This window comes from Solanum dulcamara, chromosome 11 (genome assembly GCF_947179165.1).
Source record: "Solanum dulcamara chromosome 11, daSolDulc1.2, whole genome shotgun sequence".
NCBI lineage: Eukaryota > Viridiplantae > Streptophyta > Magnoliopsida > Solanales > Solanaceae > Solanum > Solanum dulcamara.
Genome location: NC_077247.1, coordinates 31654295 through 31674793, shown reverse-complemented (window position 1 = coordinate 31674793; position 20499 = coordinate 31654295). Strand labels below are relative to the sequence as shown.

The window sequence follows — 20499 nt, the reverse complement described above, 5'->3', positions numbered from 1 at the left end:
ATGTTTGCTTCCACGTGTTGTCCTGTGCTTTGAGCAAAAAATAAATAATCAATACAGATTGTGGTGTGCAGTGGTGAGACTGTTTCATTCTTAACAATCAGGTTCGACTTCTGAATATGGAGAAAATCTTGTGGTGAGCATCACCTCCAAATGAACCATATAGTCTGCAGTCTAAACTAAAGTAAATAAATCATAATAGTAAATTATTGATATGAATTATAAATGTGTTAATGAATTTCAACCAAACCTTAAACTAAAGTTTATCATCAGTGGTATATGTTTATTTTTTTATATTAGTCGGTATCAAACAAACTGATTGTTCCCTGAGAATTTTGCTATAAATACTTAGAGCATGAAACCTCGTCCAACCAATTCATTCAACTTCAACAAAATGAAAGAGGGCACAATTAGCCTTTTAGCTCTTGTGGCTTTGTTCCTCCTTAAGGTGGTCTTAGCCGATGAGCTATCTCTTCCCTTTCATATGCCAATCAATGAAACCTTTGACCTTGAAGTATTTCAAGGTAATGCATTAGTCGGCGTGTACTCACATCGACGATGTGGAAAGGGATTTGGTGGCCAAAAATGTATTGAACCTGGAGAGTGTTGTAGTATTTGGGGTTGGTGCGGAGCCCAACCAAAGTATTGTGATCCTTCATATTGTCAAAGTCAATGTGTTAAACCATCTCGACCTCCACCCTCGCCTCCACCTCCACCCCCATCCCCACCTCCACCCTCACCTCCACCTCCACCTCCATCCCCACCCCCACCTTCACCCTCACCTCCACCCCCACCTCCATCTACATACCCACGATGTGGAAGGCAAGGTGGTGGAGGAAAATGTATTAAAATCGGAGAGTGTTGTAGTATTTATGGTTGGTGTGGAACCACATCAGCTTATTGTGCTCCTGGAAATTGTCAAAGTCAATGTGTTAAACCATCTCCACCTCCACCCTCGCCTCCACCTCCACCCCCATCCCCACCTCCACCTCCACCTCCATCCCCACCCCCACCTTCACCCTCACCTCCACCCCCATCTCCATCTGCATATCCACGATGTGGAAGGCAAGGTGGTGGAGGAAAATGTATTAAAACCGGAGAGTGTTGTAGTATTTATGGTTGGTGTGGAACCACATCAGCTTATTGTGCTCCTGGAAATTGTCAAAGTCAATGTGTTAAACCATCTCCACCTCCACCATCGCCTTCACCTCCACCCCCATCCCCACCTCCACCTCCATCCCCACCCCCACCTTCACCCTCACCTCCACCCCCACCTCCATCTGCATACCCACGATGTGGAAGGCAAGGTGGTGGAGGAAAATGTATTAAAACCGGAGAGTGTTGTAGTATTTATGGTTGGTGTGGAACCACATCAAATTATTGTGCTCCTGGGAATTGTCAAAGTCAATGCAAAAGTACTCTAACCTCATCAGCCAACAATCGTATGAGAGGTATTGAAAGCTTCTAGCTCAATGTTGTCAACATATATATATATGCTAGCTCATGTATTCCCAATTACTAGCTAGCTAGAGGATGTACTCTTACGCCTCTTTTGAGACTGGTGAAGTGATGGAATAATAATGTGTGTAATGATAATGCATATAAAATGCATTAAGTAATATAATAAATAAAGGAGTGCTTTAATTTTATCTAAATTAAAACTGCAAAAGTGGTTCATTGTAAGGTAAGACAATTCTCTCTCAAGATTCTGATTCATGTGAGGTACTTAAATTGCTTCTGTTCAACATTGCCTTATCCTAAGTTAAAAATCAACATATAAATATTTATAATGAGTGACCAATATAGTATGTCACTATTTAATTAAGTACCAAGTATATGTGATTTCAACATCTCCGTACAACCCAATGGCTTAACGTACGGTCACTTTTAGCAAATGGTCTCCCTCTTTGGTATGCCTACGCAGCAGAAGTGTAACATTAAAGCTCCCCGGCCCCAATTCGACCGACAACAACGTAAATTAATTACACATGCACAATATGGAATGCCAGATGTCATTGATTATTATTACCGATTTACAGTCGAGGAATGTTGATTAAGGTCCTATTTATTTTCATCAAAATTAAGACGTTTGAATCTGAATAAGCATCTAAATATTAAGTTGTGTATTAAGATCTGGATGTCTAGATCTAAATATACATCTGAACGTTAAAATATGGTCTCTAGATTTAAACATTAAATGATTAAAAATGTTTGTTTTCAATAACTGAATGTACATATGAAATTAAACATTGTATCAATAAAATATTACAAGAATTTTATTTCAACAAAAAAGTATTAATTGTTGATAAAAAAAAGTAATATTTTAAATGTTTAAATGGTATAATATGCAAATAAAAATTATATATCAATATAAAAATTATTGTAACACAATTTTTTTTAAGAATTCAACATAAACATCTTTTCATCAAAAAATATATCACGAATAAAAAATATTTTATAATAAAAAATATTTTATAGGCATAATATAATATCAAAAAGTTCAATAAGTATGATAGATACTAGTCAAGAAATAATAAAGCAGGTTTCACATCATCAATGCCTAACATATATTCTAGCTAATCAGAAAAATTAAAGATTTTTTTTTCAATGACCTTAATCAAATTCTCTAAGTTGTGAACTTCTAGCGTCATCCATATTTTTTTGTAGCTGTCACTTTCACAAAATATACTAACAGTTGTACTACATAATGATTCTTCCCATCCTATTACACCGATTTTTTCTTCAAATTTTTCAAAGCTAGGTGCACTATTTTTTTAATCAATAATTTCAATGCACTACTCATCTTCTCATCAATTTTCAATTGAGACAGAGATTTTTCTTTTCTTTTCCAATTTTTTTCTTTTAGCCAAAACTGAAGATTGGGATAGAAAATTATTAGGAGCTCCAACTTCAACTCCATCAGGGGTATCTATGTCTACAGTAGTAATTACATAAGAGATATCAGGACGGGGATAGGTACAACTTGGACTACAACGAACTCCTGTTAGTGTTTATAGTTATTGACAACCAAGTTTGATGTTTTTCTTTTAGATAATCATAATGATTTTCATATGTTTTTAAGTAACAATAAAGCCATGAAAGGTCTCCAACGATATTTTAACCTTATTTCAAGAGTCTGGCTTCAAATTACTTCCAAATCTCTCATTTAAGGATATTTCTTAATCAATATAAGTGAAAAAAATGTTCATATATTTAGAATAAAAAATTAAAAACTAATTTAGTAATAATAATATCTTATTTTCTTCTTTCTCCAATTCTTCGATTCATGACATGCATTGGTAAGACTCTTTCTTGTTTGTCCTTTTTAGGATTTTGCTAAAAGATCACAACTTTAAAAGAATTTATTTCTGTTTGGGTGTTAAATTGTAGGTGGATTCATATGTGAAGAGTGGTGTGGTAGTTGGATTGGGTTAAGGTCATGCTTGTGTATTGGCTATACAGTATCTAAGTCATGTTTACATTGTCATATTCCAACTGTATATGATATATCATTTGCTGTGTTCGAAAAGGACAAAAAGTAAACAACGGAAATATGGTACGATTTGTATTGGTTCCGTATTTTCTTTGTTGTAGTTCATAGTGCAAATTAACTTGTGTGTTGAATAGGCATACTTCATGGTAACCAAATTTTAATAAAATACCTTAAGTATATACATAATTTTACAATAATAATATATCTAGTGTAATATCATAAGTGAATTTGATGATCAAAGAGTTTCAATAAAATTAATAGCCTAAAACAAAAATTTTATAAGAGACCTTAAATATGTATACATCGTTGTTATTTTTAATCATGAATACTATTTTTTCTCTCAAAAACCTTAAGTTCTTGACAAACATCAATATACCCAAAAATATTATTAAGGCTATTAACCCGGCCCGACCCACTTTTTTTTTGGATCACCGGGTACCGGGCCTAGCCGGGTCAGATCGTACCCTTACTGGGCCGGTCCGGTCTGGTCTCAACAGTGAAAAAATTGTTAAAAACCCACCCCATTACCAATTTAGGGTATAGGGTCTGGGCTTAATGGGTCGGAACGGCTTGGGCCGTTGGGCTTGATTATTTTTTGGGGGGCATTTATGTATTCGAAAATTTAAGTCAATCATTAATATAGTGTATCGTTATCTAGTTAATTTAGAAGTAATTATAACAATTTATATACTCACAATATACTATCTATTAGCATATATATACTTATATTATAATATATATACCTACAATGTATATCTAATATACCCACAATGTATAATCTATTACTTACATTATATATTATATATATACTTACAAAGTATACCAAATATACTCACAATATATTATCTATTATAATAAAATACTTACATTATATTATATATACTTACAATGTATATCTAATATACTCACAATGTATAATCTATTACTTACATTATATATTATATATATACTTACAAAGTATACCAAATATACTCACAATATACTATCTATTACTTACATTATATATTATATATACTTACAATGTATATCTAATATAATCACAATATACTATCTATTACTTACATTATATATTATATATACTTACAATGTATATCTAATATACTCACAATATACTATCTATTACTTACATTATATATTATATATACTTACAATGTATAAAAAATATACTCATAATATACTATTTATTATAATAATATTTTTTTAACTATTGAAATTTTATAGTAACTACAAATTTAATTTTCCTTAGATGATTATGTAAAGTAAAAATAATTATTTAATTGAATCATACAAAATTTGTATGAAAACAAATTAAGAAATGCAAAGACTCAATGAGTCTTTGACTTTATTATTATATTTATAAAATTTAAAACATATAAGTTACAAACTTACAATTAGTTGTATATAATAAATTGTAACTTCTACATATTTCGAATCATTTTCTCCAATTCATCTGTATTAACATTAACATGAATTGACTTATAATTTTCAAAATCAATAAATCCGTAAGTTGGACTAGCTTGTGCCAAAAGATCTCCAATTGACATTATTTCTTCAAGTTCTTCGTCTTCTTCCGTATTTTCTGCTCTTCCTTTATTCCTACGCTCTGATCTAATCCGATCTCTGAGGCAAACTAAAATATTCATGGCATTTCTCCCTAAAGAGTGTCGATTGTCTCCGATCTGCAGCCTTCCTTGACTAAATGCGCTCTCCGATGCAACAGTTGTAACACCCCTCAAAATTCCTCCCTAAGATTCGGACCCTTCTTGTATTTGGGTGGGGGTCGAACTCGAGTATTTTGAAGTATGTTCATTTATTAAGATGAGTCTTTGAGGGATTGAGCAGTGTTAGAGGCGATGTGGGGTCACCAAGGACCCCTAGGACCGAGCTAAGTCTAAAAGATCCGTCGCGACTAAGTTTTAGGATGAGTTTGTTTAAGGAGTCGACTTCTAATGACCCTATCTTTTGAAAGACGTCAATCTAGGTGGCCCACGAACTATTAAATCGAAGGTCGTCAAGTCTTCTTTCCAACGCCACCAAGAACGTAAATTTTGAAGTTCGGAGTCAAAAGATATGGCGATCCTAAGATGAACTAGCACAGCAGAGATTTTCAGGCCTGGGTTGCATTTGCTGGAAAACTGGGCTTGGCGCCGCAGTGGCGCGACACGCCACTATCGCGCCAGAAATATGCCTCAGTAGTTTGGGCTCTGGCGCGGCGCGCCACTATAAGGTGTGCAGGGTTTTCAAGCCAATTTCCAGAACCCAGAAAATATTGGCCTTGGCGCTGTAAGGGCGCGATGCGCCAAGAATGTGCCCCAGTAGTTTGGTCTTTGACACGGCGCGCCACTAACCGATGTGCAGGTTTTTAGGCAAAATCAGCCTGGCGCTGCAATGGCGCGATGCGCCACTATCGCGCCAGGTGCATTTTTACCTATTTTTCAGAACTTTTGAGAAGGGGCAATTTGGGAACTTACCCAAATTATATATGTATTAACCTTGGTCTTTTGGGAACACATTTTGCAGCCTCACTCTCTCTCTCTAAAAAGCCCTAGTAGCTTCTCTCTCTCTCTCTTCTTCTTCTTCTTCTCCACTTCCAACAAAAGAGTCCAAGAGCTTCAAGATTTGGGTCCTCCATTGAAGACCCAACATCAAGGTTTCCTTCAAGTCTTCACTAAGGTATGTAAGGCTATCCAAAACATGGGTTGAGTCCATCCATGTGCCCTACTCTTGCTTTGAGGTTATATGTCTATGAAAATGGAGTTTCTTGGTATGGTTCATGTTTGAATGAGTTTTGTCCCCTATTTAATTAATGCTATATGTGTTGATGTTGTTGAGCTAAGAAGTTCCCAAAACCTTCACGTTAGTATGAGTTGATGGAGATAACTTGTTGTTATGTTTTGTTGATCTCTTTAGTCATGTGATTATGTTGCATAGGTCAATTCCTTAAATGTGTTATTCTACTTGAATTATTGAGTTAAAGCCATAGAGTTGTGATGAGTCTTGAGAAGATGTCATAAATGCTTATCTAAATGAGGCTTGATTGAGTTAATTGGAGGATAGAATTGACGAGTGGACGAGGTCCTAAATGGAACTTGCCATTATGACTTAATTGAGTTGAACTGAGAATAGAGTTGATGAGTTGGCAATGACACACATGAAACTAGCCGTGAGGGCTTGTTTGAGATGATTGGAGGGAGTCTTATGAGCATAGAGTCATGGGAGGAGTATTGAGCACCGAGGCGGGTAAGAGTATAGTCCATACTCGAACCCCAGAAACTACGCCGCCAACATAGGTAGGGATCGAACCGTTAAAGTCGGATGCTTCCCATGGGATTGAACCGTTAAAGTCGGATGTTTCCCATTTATTTTTCCTGACATGATAGGACTTGACTAATCGATGGTATCCATTATTAGAGAGGCATTCATGCCCTGGCAAGGTATGGACGGACGTGGCAACGACGTCTGATTGTTGTACTATCACTGGCTCATAAGTGATGGTTATCGGATAAGAGAAACTCCCATTCAGGTCTTGCTATTACTCCGAGTCAGTTGAGTTGGGTGGCATGAGATTTGGTCTGGTCTAGAACACTTCTTGTTAGACTTAGGACTCTTGAGTGAGATGTCGTGTACATATATATGAGTTGAGATCCTGAGTTGATGATTGATGTTTTCTTGATATTTATTTCATCCGTCCATTTTACATACTCGTACATTCCATGTACTGATGCCATTTGGCCTGCATCATTTCATGATGCAAAGACAGGTACTAAAGATCATCAACCGGCGCTTCGTTGAAGATCCACATTCGCTCTCAGCTAGTTGGTGAGCCCTCCTAGTCTCCGGAGAATGTTGAGCCTTCTTGTATAGTTTTGTTGTCATTTCCTTTATTTTGATTATTGGTAGCCATGGACTTGTCATTGGCACCACTTAGACTTTGATAGAGGCTTCATAGACTAGAGTGTGGAGAGGTTGAACTGTTATTTTGAAGAGTCTCATTATGTTGTTTTGGTGGCTTGAAACGTTTGGCCTTCGGCCCCCATATTATGAATAGTATTTCATTAATTGAGTTTCCACTAAGAGAATGTGATTTAATGAATGTGTGACTAGACCAGGTGGTTCGCTCAGAGGTTAGAAATGGCCTTTGGGTGCCGGTCACGTCTAGGGTACCCTCCCGGGGCATGACAAACATGGTATCAGAGCACAGAGTTCAAGTGTCCTAGGGAGTCTATGAAGCCGTGTTTAGTAGAGTCTTGCTTATGGGTGTGTTGTGCACCACACTTATAATGAGAAGGCTATAAGACATTAGGAATTGTTTCACTTCTTTCTTACTCTGAATTCGTGCGATAGAGTTAAACTCTATAAAACTCCTTTCTAATTCGTGCGTTTATACGTTACAGATAATGCCTCCTAAATGTACCGCTAACCAGAGGAATGTTGATAACGCCGAGGTGCCCCAATCAGAGGTACCCCCAGCAAGGGCTAGAGGCCGACCTGCGAGATATGCAGAGGCACCCCAAGTGCCTGCTACTCCACCTGCGCCCTCATTAGAGGCGGAATTTCGAGGGGCAATTGCAATGCTCACTCAATTAGTAGCTGCCCGAAATGGTAATCAGAGTTCGCCCACTCTTAGCTCTAGTTCCCAAGAGCCGTCTGTTGCTGCTAGAATTAGAGACTTTCTGAGAATGAATCCGCCGGCATTCACGGGTTCTAAGGTTGATGAAGATCCCCAAAATTTTATTGATGAGATGTGGAAAATTCTGAAAGCTATGCATGCTACGGAAATTGAAGGGGTTGAGTTGGTGTTTTATCAACTAAAAGATGTGGCAAACATTTGGTATAATCAATGGGAACAAGGTAGGGGTGAGGATGCTGAGCCTGCTAAGTGGGATGAATTTGATGGGGGCCTTTCTTGACCACTTCTTTCCCCCAGAATTGAGGGAAGCGAAAGTCGAGGAATTTGTGAATATAAAACAAGAAGGCATGACTGTTAAGGAGTACAACCTGAAGTTCATCCAGTTGTCCAGGTATGCTCCACAAATGATCCCAGATATGAGGTCAAAGATGAGGAAGTTCGTCTCCGAATTAGGGAGGCATGTAAAGAAGGAGTGCAAAACAGCATTGTTGAACTCAGATATGGATATTTCCAGATTAATGGTATATGCTCAACAGGTGGAGGAGGAGAAAAGAAAAGACAGAGAAGAGTACCTAAGCAAGAAGGTAAAATCAGCGGGCCATCAGAGTGAACAAAGGCAAAACAAGGGCAACAGGTCCTTCTTCCAGAAAATGACTTCTAACTATGCCTCGTCTACTGCCAGTGCACCTATGCCGCAGAACAGGTATGATCGGCAGGGTCAGAGTCGCCAGAATTTCAGACTCCAGGTATCTCAATCACAGGCCAGTGTAAGTCAAGGTACGAGGGAGAAGACACCATGCAGCAAGTGTGGTAGGCTCCACTTGGGGGAATGCAGAGCGGGAAGAGTTGGTTGTTATAAATGCGGCCAAATGGACTATTTTCAAAGGGAGTGTCCAACAGGGGGAAACAGAGTCCAGCTTTCTACCACCGCACCGCCGGCTAGGGGTAATCAGAGGGGCAATACTTCGGGTACGAGTGGAGGTACAAACTGCTTATATGTCATGGGTAGTCATCAAGATCAAGAGAACTCTCCAAACGTCGTGATGGGTATGATTCGAGTCTCTTCTCTTGATTGTTATGTATTGATGGATCTAGGTGCCACCCTATCCTTTGTGACTCCTTATGTGGCTGGTAAATTCAATAAAATTCCTGAATATCTTCGTGAGCCTTTCTACGTAGCTCCCATGTCGGTGATTCTATCGTAGCTGAGAAAGTCTATAGAGATTGCACTGTGTCAATTCATCACAGAGATACTTTGGCTGACTTGGTTGAGTTAGACATGATTGATTTTGATGTGATCCTTGGCATGGATTGGCTCTATGTTTTTTATGCCTCTATTGATTGTAGAACTCAGATTGTCACGTTCAAATTCCCAAATAAGGCTGTCATAGAGTGGAAGGGTAGTCTTGTTGCGCCTAAGGGTAAGTTTATTTCATACCTTAGGTCCAGGAAGCTAATCTCAAAAGGGTGCATTTATCACCTTGTCCGAGTGAAAGATGACAATATTGAGTCTCCATCCCTTGAGTCGGTTCCGATTGTCAATGAGTTTCCGGATGTCTTTCCTGAAGATCTACCTGGAGTCCCTCCTGATAGGGAGATTGACTTTGGGGTTGATGTTCTTCCTGATACCCAGCCTATCTCAATTCCTCCATATAGGATGGCCCCGGCTGAGTTGAAAGAGCAGTTGAAGGACTTGTTAGATAAGGGATTTATTAGGCCGAGTGTCTCGCCATGGGGAGCTCTGGTCCTATTTGTGCGAAAGAAAGATGGGTCCCTTAGAATGTGTATTGACTACAAGCAGCTGAACAAGGTCACTATAAAGAATAAGTACCCTCTCCCCAGAATAGATGACTTATTCGACCAACTTCAGGGTGCCACTTGCTTCTCAAAGATAGATTTGAGATTCGGCTACCACCAGCTGAAGGTGAGAGAGTGTGATATTCCGAAGACCGCTTTTCGTACTCGTTATGGCCACTTTGAATTTTTGGTCATGTCCTTTGGGTTGACTAATGCCCCCGCAGCTTTTATGGATCTCATGAATAGAGTGTTTAAACCATATATTGATATGTTTGTGATTGTATTCATAGATGATATTCTGGTCTACTCCAAGAACGAAGTGGAGCACGCCTATCATCTTAGAATCGTCTTACAAACTTTGAGAGAGCAGGTGTTGTATGCAAAGTTCCCCAAATGTGAATTTTGGCTTGCATCAGTGGCTTTCTTGGGCCATATCGTATCTGGAAATGGTATTCAGGTTGACGCTCAGAAGATTGAAGCTGTGAAGAATTGGCCCAGACCCACATCCCCTACAGAGATAAGGAGCTTCTTGGGTTTGGCTGGCTATTATCGAAGGTTTGTAGAGGGATTCTCATCCATATCATTACCATTGACTAAGCTGACCCAAAAGAAGGCTAAGTTCCAATGGTCCGATGCTTGTGAGGAGAGTTTCCAGAAATTGAAGACCAAGCTAACCACTGCTCCTGTTCTAACTTTGCCCGATAGAACAGAGGGCTTTGTGGTCTATTGTGATGCGTCTAGAATTGGTTTGGGCTGTGTGTTGATGCAAAGGGGGAAGGTAATAGCCTATGCTTCAAGATAGCTTAAGGTTCATGAGAGGAATTACCCAACTCATGACCTTGAGCTGGCAGCTGTGGTGTTTGCACTTAAAATCTGGCGCCACTACTTGTACGAAGTGCATATTGATGTATTCACCGATCATAAGAGCTTGCAATACGTTTTTAGCCAGAAAGAGCTTAACCTAAGGCAAATGAGATGGCTTGAGCTACTCAAGGACTACAACATGAGCATCCTCTACCATCCAGGTAAAGCTAATGTTGTTGCTGATGCCCTTAGCAGGTTGTCTATGGGTAGCACTGCCCATGTGGAGGAAGGAAGGAGAGAATTGGCGAAGGAGGTACACAGATTAGCCTGATTGGGAGTTCATCTGGAAGAGAACAATGAAGGTGGAGTTACTGTTCAGGATGGATCTACATCCTCACTTGTGGCAGAGGTAAAGGAGAATCAAGACCAAGATCCTGTCCTTCTCCACTTGAAGGGAGTTGTTCACAAGCAAGAGGTAATGGTTTTTACAAAAGGGGGAGATGGTGTGTTGAGGTACCAAAATAGATTGTGTGTGCCGGATGTCGATGAGGTTCGAGAAAGGATTATGGACGAAGCGCATAGTTCTAGATACTCTATTCATCCGGGCTCTACGAAAATGTACCATGACTTGAGGGAAATCTATTGGTGGAGTGGGATGAAGAGAGACATTGCGGAATTCGTTTCCAAGTGCCCGAATTGTCAATAGGTGAAGGTTGAACATCAAAGGCCATGTGGTTTAGCTCAAAATATAGAAATTCCAGAATGGAAGTGGGAGATGATCAACATGGACTTTATTACAGGCTTACCGAGGTCCCGAAAGCAATACAATTCCATTTGGGTGATTGTGGATAGAATGACAAAATCAGCTCACTTCTTGGCGGTTAAGACTACTGACACCGCAGAGGATTATGCAAGGTTGTACTTTCAGGAGATCGTTAGATTGCATGGGGTCCCTTTGTCTATCATCTCAGACAGAGGAGCCCAATTCACTTCCCAATTTTGGAAATCCTTTCAGAAGGGACTGGGTTCGAGGGTGAACTTGAGTACCGCCTTCCCTCCCCAAACAGATGGCCAGGCAGAGCACACCATCCAAACATTGGAAGATATGTTGAGGGCATGCGTGCTTGACTTTAAGGGAAATTAGGATGACCACCTACCTCTCATAGAGTTCGCATATAACAATAGCTATCATGCAAGCATCCAAATGGCTCCTTATGAAGCTTTGTATGGGAGGAGGTGTAGATCGCCCATTGGGTGGTTCGAAGTTGGTGAAGCCGAGTTGATTAGGCCTAATTTTCTTCATCAAGCCATGGAGAAGGTACGAGTTATTCGAGATAGGATAAGGATAGCCCAAAGCCGCCAAAAATCTTACACTGATGTGAAGAGGAGAGACTTAGAGTTTGAGGTGGGCGATTGGGTGTATTTGAAGGTGTCACCCATGAAGGGTGTCATGAGGTTCGGAAGAAAAGAGAAGCTCAGTCCCAGATATATTGGTCCTTACCAGATTTCGAGGCGGATTGGGAGTGTTGCCTACGAGTTGGAGTTGACCTCAGAGCTAGCCTCTATTCATCCGATGTTCCACGTGTCGATGTTGAAGAAGTGCTTGGGCGATCCCTCGTTGGTAGTCCCTATTGATAGCGTTAGAGTTAAGGATTGCTTGTCTTATGAAGAGGTTCCGGTCCAAATTCTTGATCTCCAAATTCGCAAATTGAGGAACAAAGAGGTCGCCTCAGTCAAGGTCCTGTGGAGGAATCAATTTGTTGAGGAAGACACATGGGAAGCGGAGGAAGCCATGAAATCTAAATATCCTCACCTATTCGTACTTACCGAGGAGAATGTTGAAGGTAATGTCCATTTCCTTGACATTGAATCCATTTGTGCATTTTGAGTCTTGATTGATAATTGATTGAGAATTTGATTGATTGAATGACTGAGTTTTGATTGTGATTTGCACCCGAGTCTATTATTGATTTCTCGTCATTCGAGGACGAATGATCCCAAGGGGGAGATAATGTAACACCCCTCAAAATTCTTCCCTAAGATTCAGACCCTTCTTGTATTCGGGTGGGGGTCAAACCCGAGTATTTTGAAGTATGTTCATGAATTAAGATGAGTCTTTGAGGGATTGAGCAGTGTTAGAGGCGATGTGGGGTCACCAAGGACCCCTAGGACCGAGCTAAGTCTAAAAGATCCGTCGCGGCAAAGTTTTAGGATGAGTTTGTTTAAGGGGTCGACTTCTAATGACCATATATTTTGAAATACGTCAATCTAGGTGGCCCACGACCTATTAAATTGAAGGTCATCGAGTCTTCTTTCCAACGCCACTAAGAACGTAAATTTTGAAGTTCGGAGTCAAAAAATATGGCGATCCTAAGATGAACTAGCACAGCAAAGATTTTCAGGCCTGGGTTGCATTTACTCATTCTCAAAATATAGTTTTAGTTCTTAATAGTGTAGAAATACTATTCCAGTGATTCATATACTCCGGGTAGTACACAAAACGCTCCAGCGAGGAAAAAAGGCTAGGATTCAAGAGTGTTCATTAAGTCCTTCAATTCTAAGTAACGCTTCGGATTACAAGTATGTAGGCTTCAATGAGAGTATTCCTTCCACTCTCATGCGTAAAGTATTTATATGATAAATTATATTTATTTTTTTTAAGTTTTACTCTAAGTTATGTGGGTGTTTATCCATGGGTTCTTCCACCCATGTAGTCCAAAAACTCTTTCAATTAAATCTCTTGATTTCAAGTAATATTTTCTTATGGGTAATTCTTATCTTTACTTAATAGCATGAATAATGGTTAAACTAATGATTATTGTTATATTTTGATGCAACATTATTTCATATGTATGAATTGATGGTTTGCAAATAATTTTTCAATTTATCTCTTTAAAGGTCCTTGAAATTCATGATGGGTTGTTTAAAGCATAATTTTTTAATTAATGGATTTTAATGTATTGATGTATATTTATTTACATACATGTTTGCAAGTTGAAGTGCTTTGAACCCATCTAGTTTTACTATATTTTTAATAAAGTTTGACTTGAAAGCTTTGACTCCAAATAAATATTTATGAAAGCAATGTCTATAAAAAAGGGAGTCTTATGAAATAAAAGAATGATGAAATGATATGATTAATAGATTCTTTATGCAATAAGGACAATCTTGCATACTTGAATAACCAAATGTTTTAATGAGCTATTTCATCGAATATGATGTTTTAAATTCTCAAGCTACATGCTATGAATATTTTGAAGTATTAACCTATTTCGTGGGATTGACTTAGCACCGAATGGGGAATTGAGATGGGATTCAGTAAGGGAATCCTAGTGGCAACCCCTTGTCTCATTAACTATGTGCCAACATAGGATCCCTTGTAGGCTTAGGCTAATGGATCCATGAAAGCTCTTAAAGTTAAAGTTAAAGAATGAATGTAAAGTTGATGGAGTTCTACCCTAGGCACGTAGACTCCCCGGCCAACATAGGGGGTTATATTAGATTCCATGTTATAGCTCACATGGTCTTAAATGTCGGTTATGGTCATCTTCCCACAAATGAATATTTTAAAGAATATCTTTATGATTGATTATGCATGCATTGCATTATGTTTCATATTACATAAATTTTTAATGTTTCCTCAATGTTCATGCATGCTTACATACTTAGTACATTCAAAGTACTAACACATACTTTTTTGCCTAAATGATATCACCATGTAGGGACCAGTGCTTCTCCTCCTTCTCCTCCATGTGGCTAGTTGAGATCTCGACTTTTGGTGAGTTTCCATGTTCCGGGAACAATACTCCTTTATATTTCTAGCTTATGATATGTTGAGATCTTTAGACACTTACTATGGTATTTCTTTCTATTAAGATTGAGGGTGAGGTAGGAACTTGTCTTAGCCCCGTTAAATCTAAAAATTAGAGGTATTGTTGGACATATGTAAGTTGAAAATTTTTTATTATGATTTCCGTTTGTTTATTTATTTTCATTACCTATGAAAGGATAAAAGAATGCTATGAGGCTTGTTTGAGGTACTTTCGGGATCCTCATTCGCCATGTCACGTCTAGGCCCTAGGCTTGGGTCGTGACAAGTATCTTCATTTTTTTCAATTTCTATAGAAGTATATATAAGGCGAACACATTCAGACATAGTATTAAATTTCATATACAGATTTAACATAGCACCAATTAAATAAATAGGAGGAATAAGAAAAACATATTTTAAATTTTTTTCTATCATTTCAGCAACAACATCTTTGTAATCAACTTTCTTTTTATATTCTATAATCAATACAGAAATTTCGTCTAAATAAGCTAAAATATTAGAAACAGTAGGATAATAAGGACCAAAATATTCAAGAGTAGCCAAATAAAAGTTTTCTAAAAGCACAACAACATCATTAATTTTAGTCCAATCAGATTCTTCCAACATGACTTCAGAATATTTATATGCATATTGATTAAAAGTTGTAGTTACAGGGGTTTTATAAATATTACAAGTCTTTAAAAAATCATAAGTCGAATTTTACCTAGTCTCAATTTCTTCGGGCATTAATCTAGGTCTAAGATTATTTTCCTCGCATTTTCTTTTAAATTCTTTAAGTCTAACTTTTCTATTATTTCCTTGAATAAAACTAAATGTATGCCTAATTTTTTCAATTGTTAGCTCAAAAAAATAAAGTCCATCTTTTACAATTAAATTATATATGACAAGCACATCTAATATAAAAAATATCATCTAAAGGGGGGGGGGGGAACTCAGTTTTCAAAGAATTAATAACAGTGGTATTGTTAGATGCATTATCAAAAAAAATAGATAAAACTGTGTTCAAGACCATAATATTTTGCAACCATTGATATAGAATCAGAAATAAATTGTGCATTATGTCTTTGGTCTTCATCATATTGAAATGCTAAAATACGTTTTTGCATAATAAAATCACTATTTATCCAATGACAAGTAACAGTTAAATAATATTTTTTATTTATAGCACGACCAAGATTAGAAATAAGTGAAACTTTACATGAAAGATGTGTTAATAACCAACATAAATAATATGCATATTGTCCATGAAGTCTAAAAATATTTGATCTACAAGTACTTCTAGGAATACCGTTAAACATGAGATTATAAATTGATTGTATATAATGAATAAAAGCATCAGAAGAAGCAAATAAAAAAGGTAGTCAACCCACAACTATCACGGTCCCCTTATTTTATTATACTCGCCGTTAATTTTCCATTCTATGAGTTTATTCTACCTTGAACTGGCCCAATAGCACCCCTTATTCGTTCTTTCCAATCAGGATGCTCATTTTCTAGATGTCTAGTCAATTGACTCGTTTCACCTCTATTACCCCCGATCTTATGCTCGATTTTTTTTACACTCCTTACATTAAACTTTAGTTTTTTCAGCTATGCGTTCAAAATAATGTCATACTAAACTAGTTTATTTTCTTTCTTTTACATGCCGTGGAGGAAGATTAACAGTTCTAGATTGAGCATTACCTAAATATACATCAGGACTAATTGGTGTAACATCCATATCATCATTATCATCTTGTTCTATTTCTACTTCAACTTCATTTGGTTCTTCTATACCGTAAGTTTCTTGATATTCATTTTCATTCATATCATGTGCACCTACACCTATTTCTCCAAATTAACTAGGTGGTGCTTCAGGCATACGAGAATAATTTCTACTTATACTACCTCTACCGAAAGCACTTTTTTCTTACTACTATTACCTCCGTTGGAACACAAATTTTTAACACTTTTACCTATATTTTTTAATCTGTTCATTATCCAAATTAAATTAATAAAAATTATAAAAACAAAAATTAAATATTTAAATATACTTGAATTAATTTATTAAATAAAAGCAAGAGAAGGAACGATTTTACCAAATTATCGGAATCAAATAAAGAATCGTAAAATTGATGAAATTTTGAACACTTGAAAGTTGAAAACTTCCACTTGATGTTGTTAATTGCAAAAAATAATAAAAGATTGATATCACTTTAAGAGAGAATTGAGATTTTGAGAGACAATTGAGAGAATTAGATGATTGTTGGTGAGAAAAAATGATTAAATGTTGTAGGTATTTATAAGAAAAAAAATTGATTAATCAAATTTTTTTAAAAAAACAAATTGGGCAAATTTTAGAATTGGCCCAGCTGTATAGCCGTTGGGCACAACGACTCTTTTTTAAAAAGTGGACCAAAATTTAATTTCAGAAAAAAAAAAAAAAATCGAACTGGGCGGGTGGACCGGTGGGCTGCCTACTTTCCCTTACCGGGCCGGTCTTACCGGTTAAGGACAAAAAATGACCGAACCAGCTCAAATTTCTTTTGTGTTGGGTCGGTCGGTACCCGGTCCGGTCTCCCCCATGTCGAGCCCTTAATGGGCCGGTCTTAGGGGGCCAGTTAGGGGGCCAATCGGCCCAGTTGACAGGTTTAAATATTATTGCAACAAGAGTTCTTAAAAAAATTAATACACCTCCAAAAAATTGCTAATATAAAAAAATACTTGTAAAGATTATGAAAACTAATCAGTTCAAGAGGAAAAAATTGATGTTTGGTGGAGAAAAGAGAGGAAGAAAGTTTGTAGAAAGAGAGAGAAGAGCACGTCGCTCAATGAGAGAGAGAAGACCTGATTTTTTATAGCATATTAAATAAGTTTGAATTTTTTTAAGACTCTCCTCTAAATCTGATTCATCCAAATCTTTTTTTTTCCAGATCCATTAAGAGGCTATTTTTAAAAATGAAACAAATGGACTTAATGGGTAGAATATGAATGATTAAGATTACGACCTATAAATCAAACACACTTATTGGGCTGAATCTAAATGATTAAGATTCACTTTTAAGGGTCCGCCATGGTGGATAGGCCCCCCTGTGGAGGGATTGTCTCGACTTAAATAGGAAAAAGTCCCAAAAATGTTATTTTTCTGCAAACTCCGTTCTTGAGAACTAAGGGACGACCTAGGAAAGTTTCTTATCAATTTTCAATGAATTCTCGCGACAAAGGTAAGTTATTTACTCTCGTAATTCGTAATTGGATTCTTAGAACCTAGAATCTTTGCTAGTAATCTTTGGGGGAGGGTTTTGTCTTAAAATTAATGGTGGAAAAAGCCCTAGTTAGGCATTAGGATCATGAGTTTGACCAAGAGTTAGTATTTTGTTATAATATGGGTAAATTAGGCCATAATTATTGATCCTTTTTATTAATTACTTATTTTAGACCAAGAACAAGTTGAGAGACTCCGGAAGGGGAAGGCTCAAATCTTATAAGAGCATTCAAACTTGGTTTCGAGGTAGGTGATGGTTTGTTTTCCCTTTTGTGTCATATATGCATGTTAACTGCTCCCTTGTATATATGTATGTATGTGAATAGGAAAAGATGAGAACCTAATAAAATGATTATTTGTGATCAATTGCATGTAACGGACTTGTTGCTTAATGGTTGTAACTATGTAAGACTATTCATGTGATTGTGATTGTGGTTGATTGGATCAAATATCACATTCCGACATATAATTGGATCAGGTGTCATGTTCCAACACATAATTGGATTGGGTATCATGTTTCGACATAACATTTGACCGGGTGTTACGTTCTGACACTTATATTAGATCGGGTTTCACATTCCGACACACTAACAGTTTGGGTATGCGTTCCATAAGAGAAACATTCTTTGATTGTTGCATTGAAATTGAGATGTATCACCTCTGATATGCATATGTACTGATTATGAGATGCTAAGTGGTAAAGTATTATGTATATGTGTGTTTATTATTATGTATATGTGTCTTTACTGTGTTGTCATTACTTGTTTATATTTCACTTACTGGAATAGCCGCATGATCCTGTCAGTACACCATTGTTTTGTGTACTGATATTGTACTTTCTCTTTCTTTGTTGAGCCAGGGCATCTTCATGCGGCTACTGACAAACCTCGGTGTCACGACCCAAGCCTAGGGCCTAGACGTGACACGGCGAATGAGACACCTGGAGGTACCTCACCCAAGCCTCTTAGCATTCATTAAGCATTTCATTGGTAATGGCATACAATAATAAGCAGAATAAAATAAAAGAAAACATTTTCCATTTGTGTTCAAACATACCTCTACTAATAGACTTGGCGGGGGCTAAGACATGTCCCTAGCTCACCCTCAATATAAGTGTCAAGGAATGCCTTAATAAAAGTCTTACTATTCTATATAACACAAGCTTTGAATAAAAAGTATGTCGTTCTCGAAACATGGGAACTCACCACAAGAAATCTTTAACTAACTTGAGCTAGACACGAGGAGGGGGTCGGGGAATGACGTCAGTTCCTACATGGTGATATCATGTAGACAAAAGTATGCGTTAGTACTTTGAATGTACTAAGTATGTGAGTATGCAATGCAATATATCATTATACCATAAGGTGATGCAATGGACCATGCTAAAATCTTGCGATCATTTGAAATGTCCTTTAGAGTTATGAAGCTTAGTTGATGAAATATAGAAACCATCATGATTCATAAAAGAAACTTGAGCATTATAGAGGTAACCATGAGTCATTATAAGAAACCATATACTTGCAAAATACCATGAATAGTAAATAAGTAATCCATAAGCCTTTTGAAAGAAATCATTAGTTTTGTGAGAGCGCATACTTTACCTTGTGATAGACATAGTAGACATCATATGATATATCTTAAACATTGGAAGAGGGACCTTGTACCTTTGTGAGAGCGACCATTAACCGACATAAACCATGTGAGCTATAACATGGAGTCCCGATGTTACCCCTACATCGGAGAAAAGGGGGAGACTACTTGCCAAGGTAGACTCCTATATGCCTAAGTGGATCCACTAAGCTATTGTATAAACTGGGTACTCACCTCTAGTTCTTAGACTCGGGTACTCACCACTAAGCCTTGATATTTCGGGTACTCGCCTCTTACAGATTGGGTATTCGCCTCTATCTCTTTTATACCTACGGTGGCACGTAGTTCTGGGACATGGGTATTCGCCTCTAGTCCAACTAGGTGTTAGGTAAACTCTCAACAGAATAGACAAACCATAAAACATAAAGTCAATCATCGTGTGGGAGGGGCCATATCTACTACCGGTCCATTCTTCATAAGAACAAAATCATAGAATAGCTCCTTAACTTTGTCTCATGTGATGTGAATGTAGACATTTCTTCATCACATATCTTTAATCATGAAAATATCTTTAGGGCCTTAACTCACCCTATTATTAACTTACTTGAACATTATAGACTCATCGTTCACAAAACTTATTTGCAAAGAGCACCTTTAAACTCATTTGTAGACATTGTCAAACATTCATTTCAATTTTGCTTTATCATAAGAACTAGGTGGGTTCAAATAAATCAACTTTCAAGTCATTTAAATCAATGCTAGCATGAATGAGGGTAAAAGAATTTATCATTTAAAATATCTTAAAACAACCCACCAATATACTCTAAAACTACTTTCAAGCCTTCATAGAGGGACCTTGATAAATCATCCATTTCATGTAAATAAGGATCACCATAAGTCAACATAGACAAACAAACTTCAATTATTCAAGAATCTATACATTTGAAATCATAGTATGAAAATCCCTAAAATTTCTCATCACTTGAAATTAAGAGTCAATACACATATATATATATCAATAGGAGTAAATAAACTTAAATATACCATAATCTATGCATTTGGAATCATTATGTAAAATAACATAAGATTTCATCATTTAAAATGGAAATACT

The 20499-nt window shown here is 37.2% G+C and overlaps 1 protein-coding gene across 1 annotated transcript; it reads left to right on the top strand.

Annotated features, from left to right (window-relative positions):
- The first annotated feature begins 360 nt into the window (after positions 1–360).
- Positions 361–1658, top strand: LOC129872350 (chitin-binding lectin 1-like). The gene has a single exon (XM_055947330.1). It carries the CDS (start codon positions 392–394, stop codon positions 1463–1465), a length of 1074 nt encoding a protein of 357 aa, XP_055803305.1. The 5' UTR covers positions 361–391; the 3' UTR covers positions 1466–1658.
- The last annotated feature ends 18841 nt before the right edge of the window (positions 1659–20499 follow it).

Excerpts from the sequence above, each read along its gene's own strand:
- LOC129872350 (XM_055947330.1), top strand. The coding sequence starts at position 392 with ATGAAAGAGGGCACAATTAGCCTTTTAGCTCTTGTGGCTTTGTTCCTC.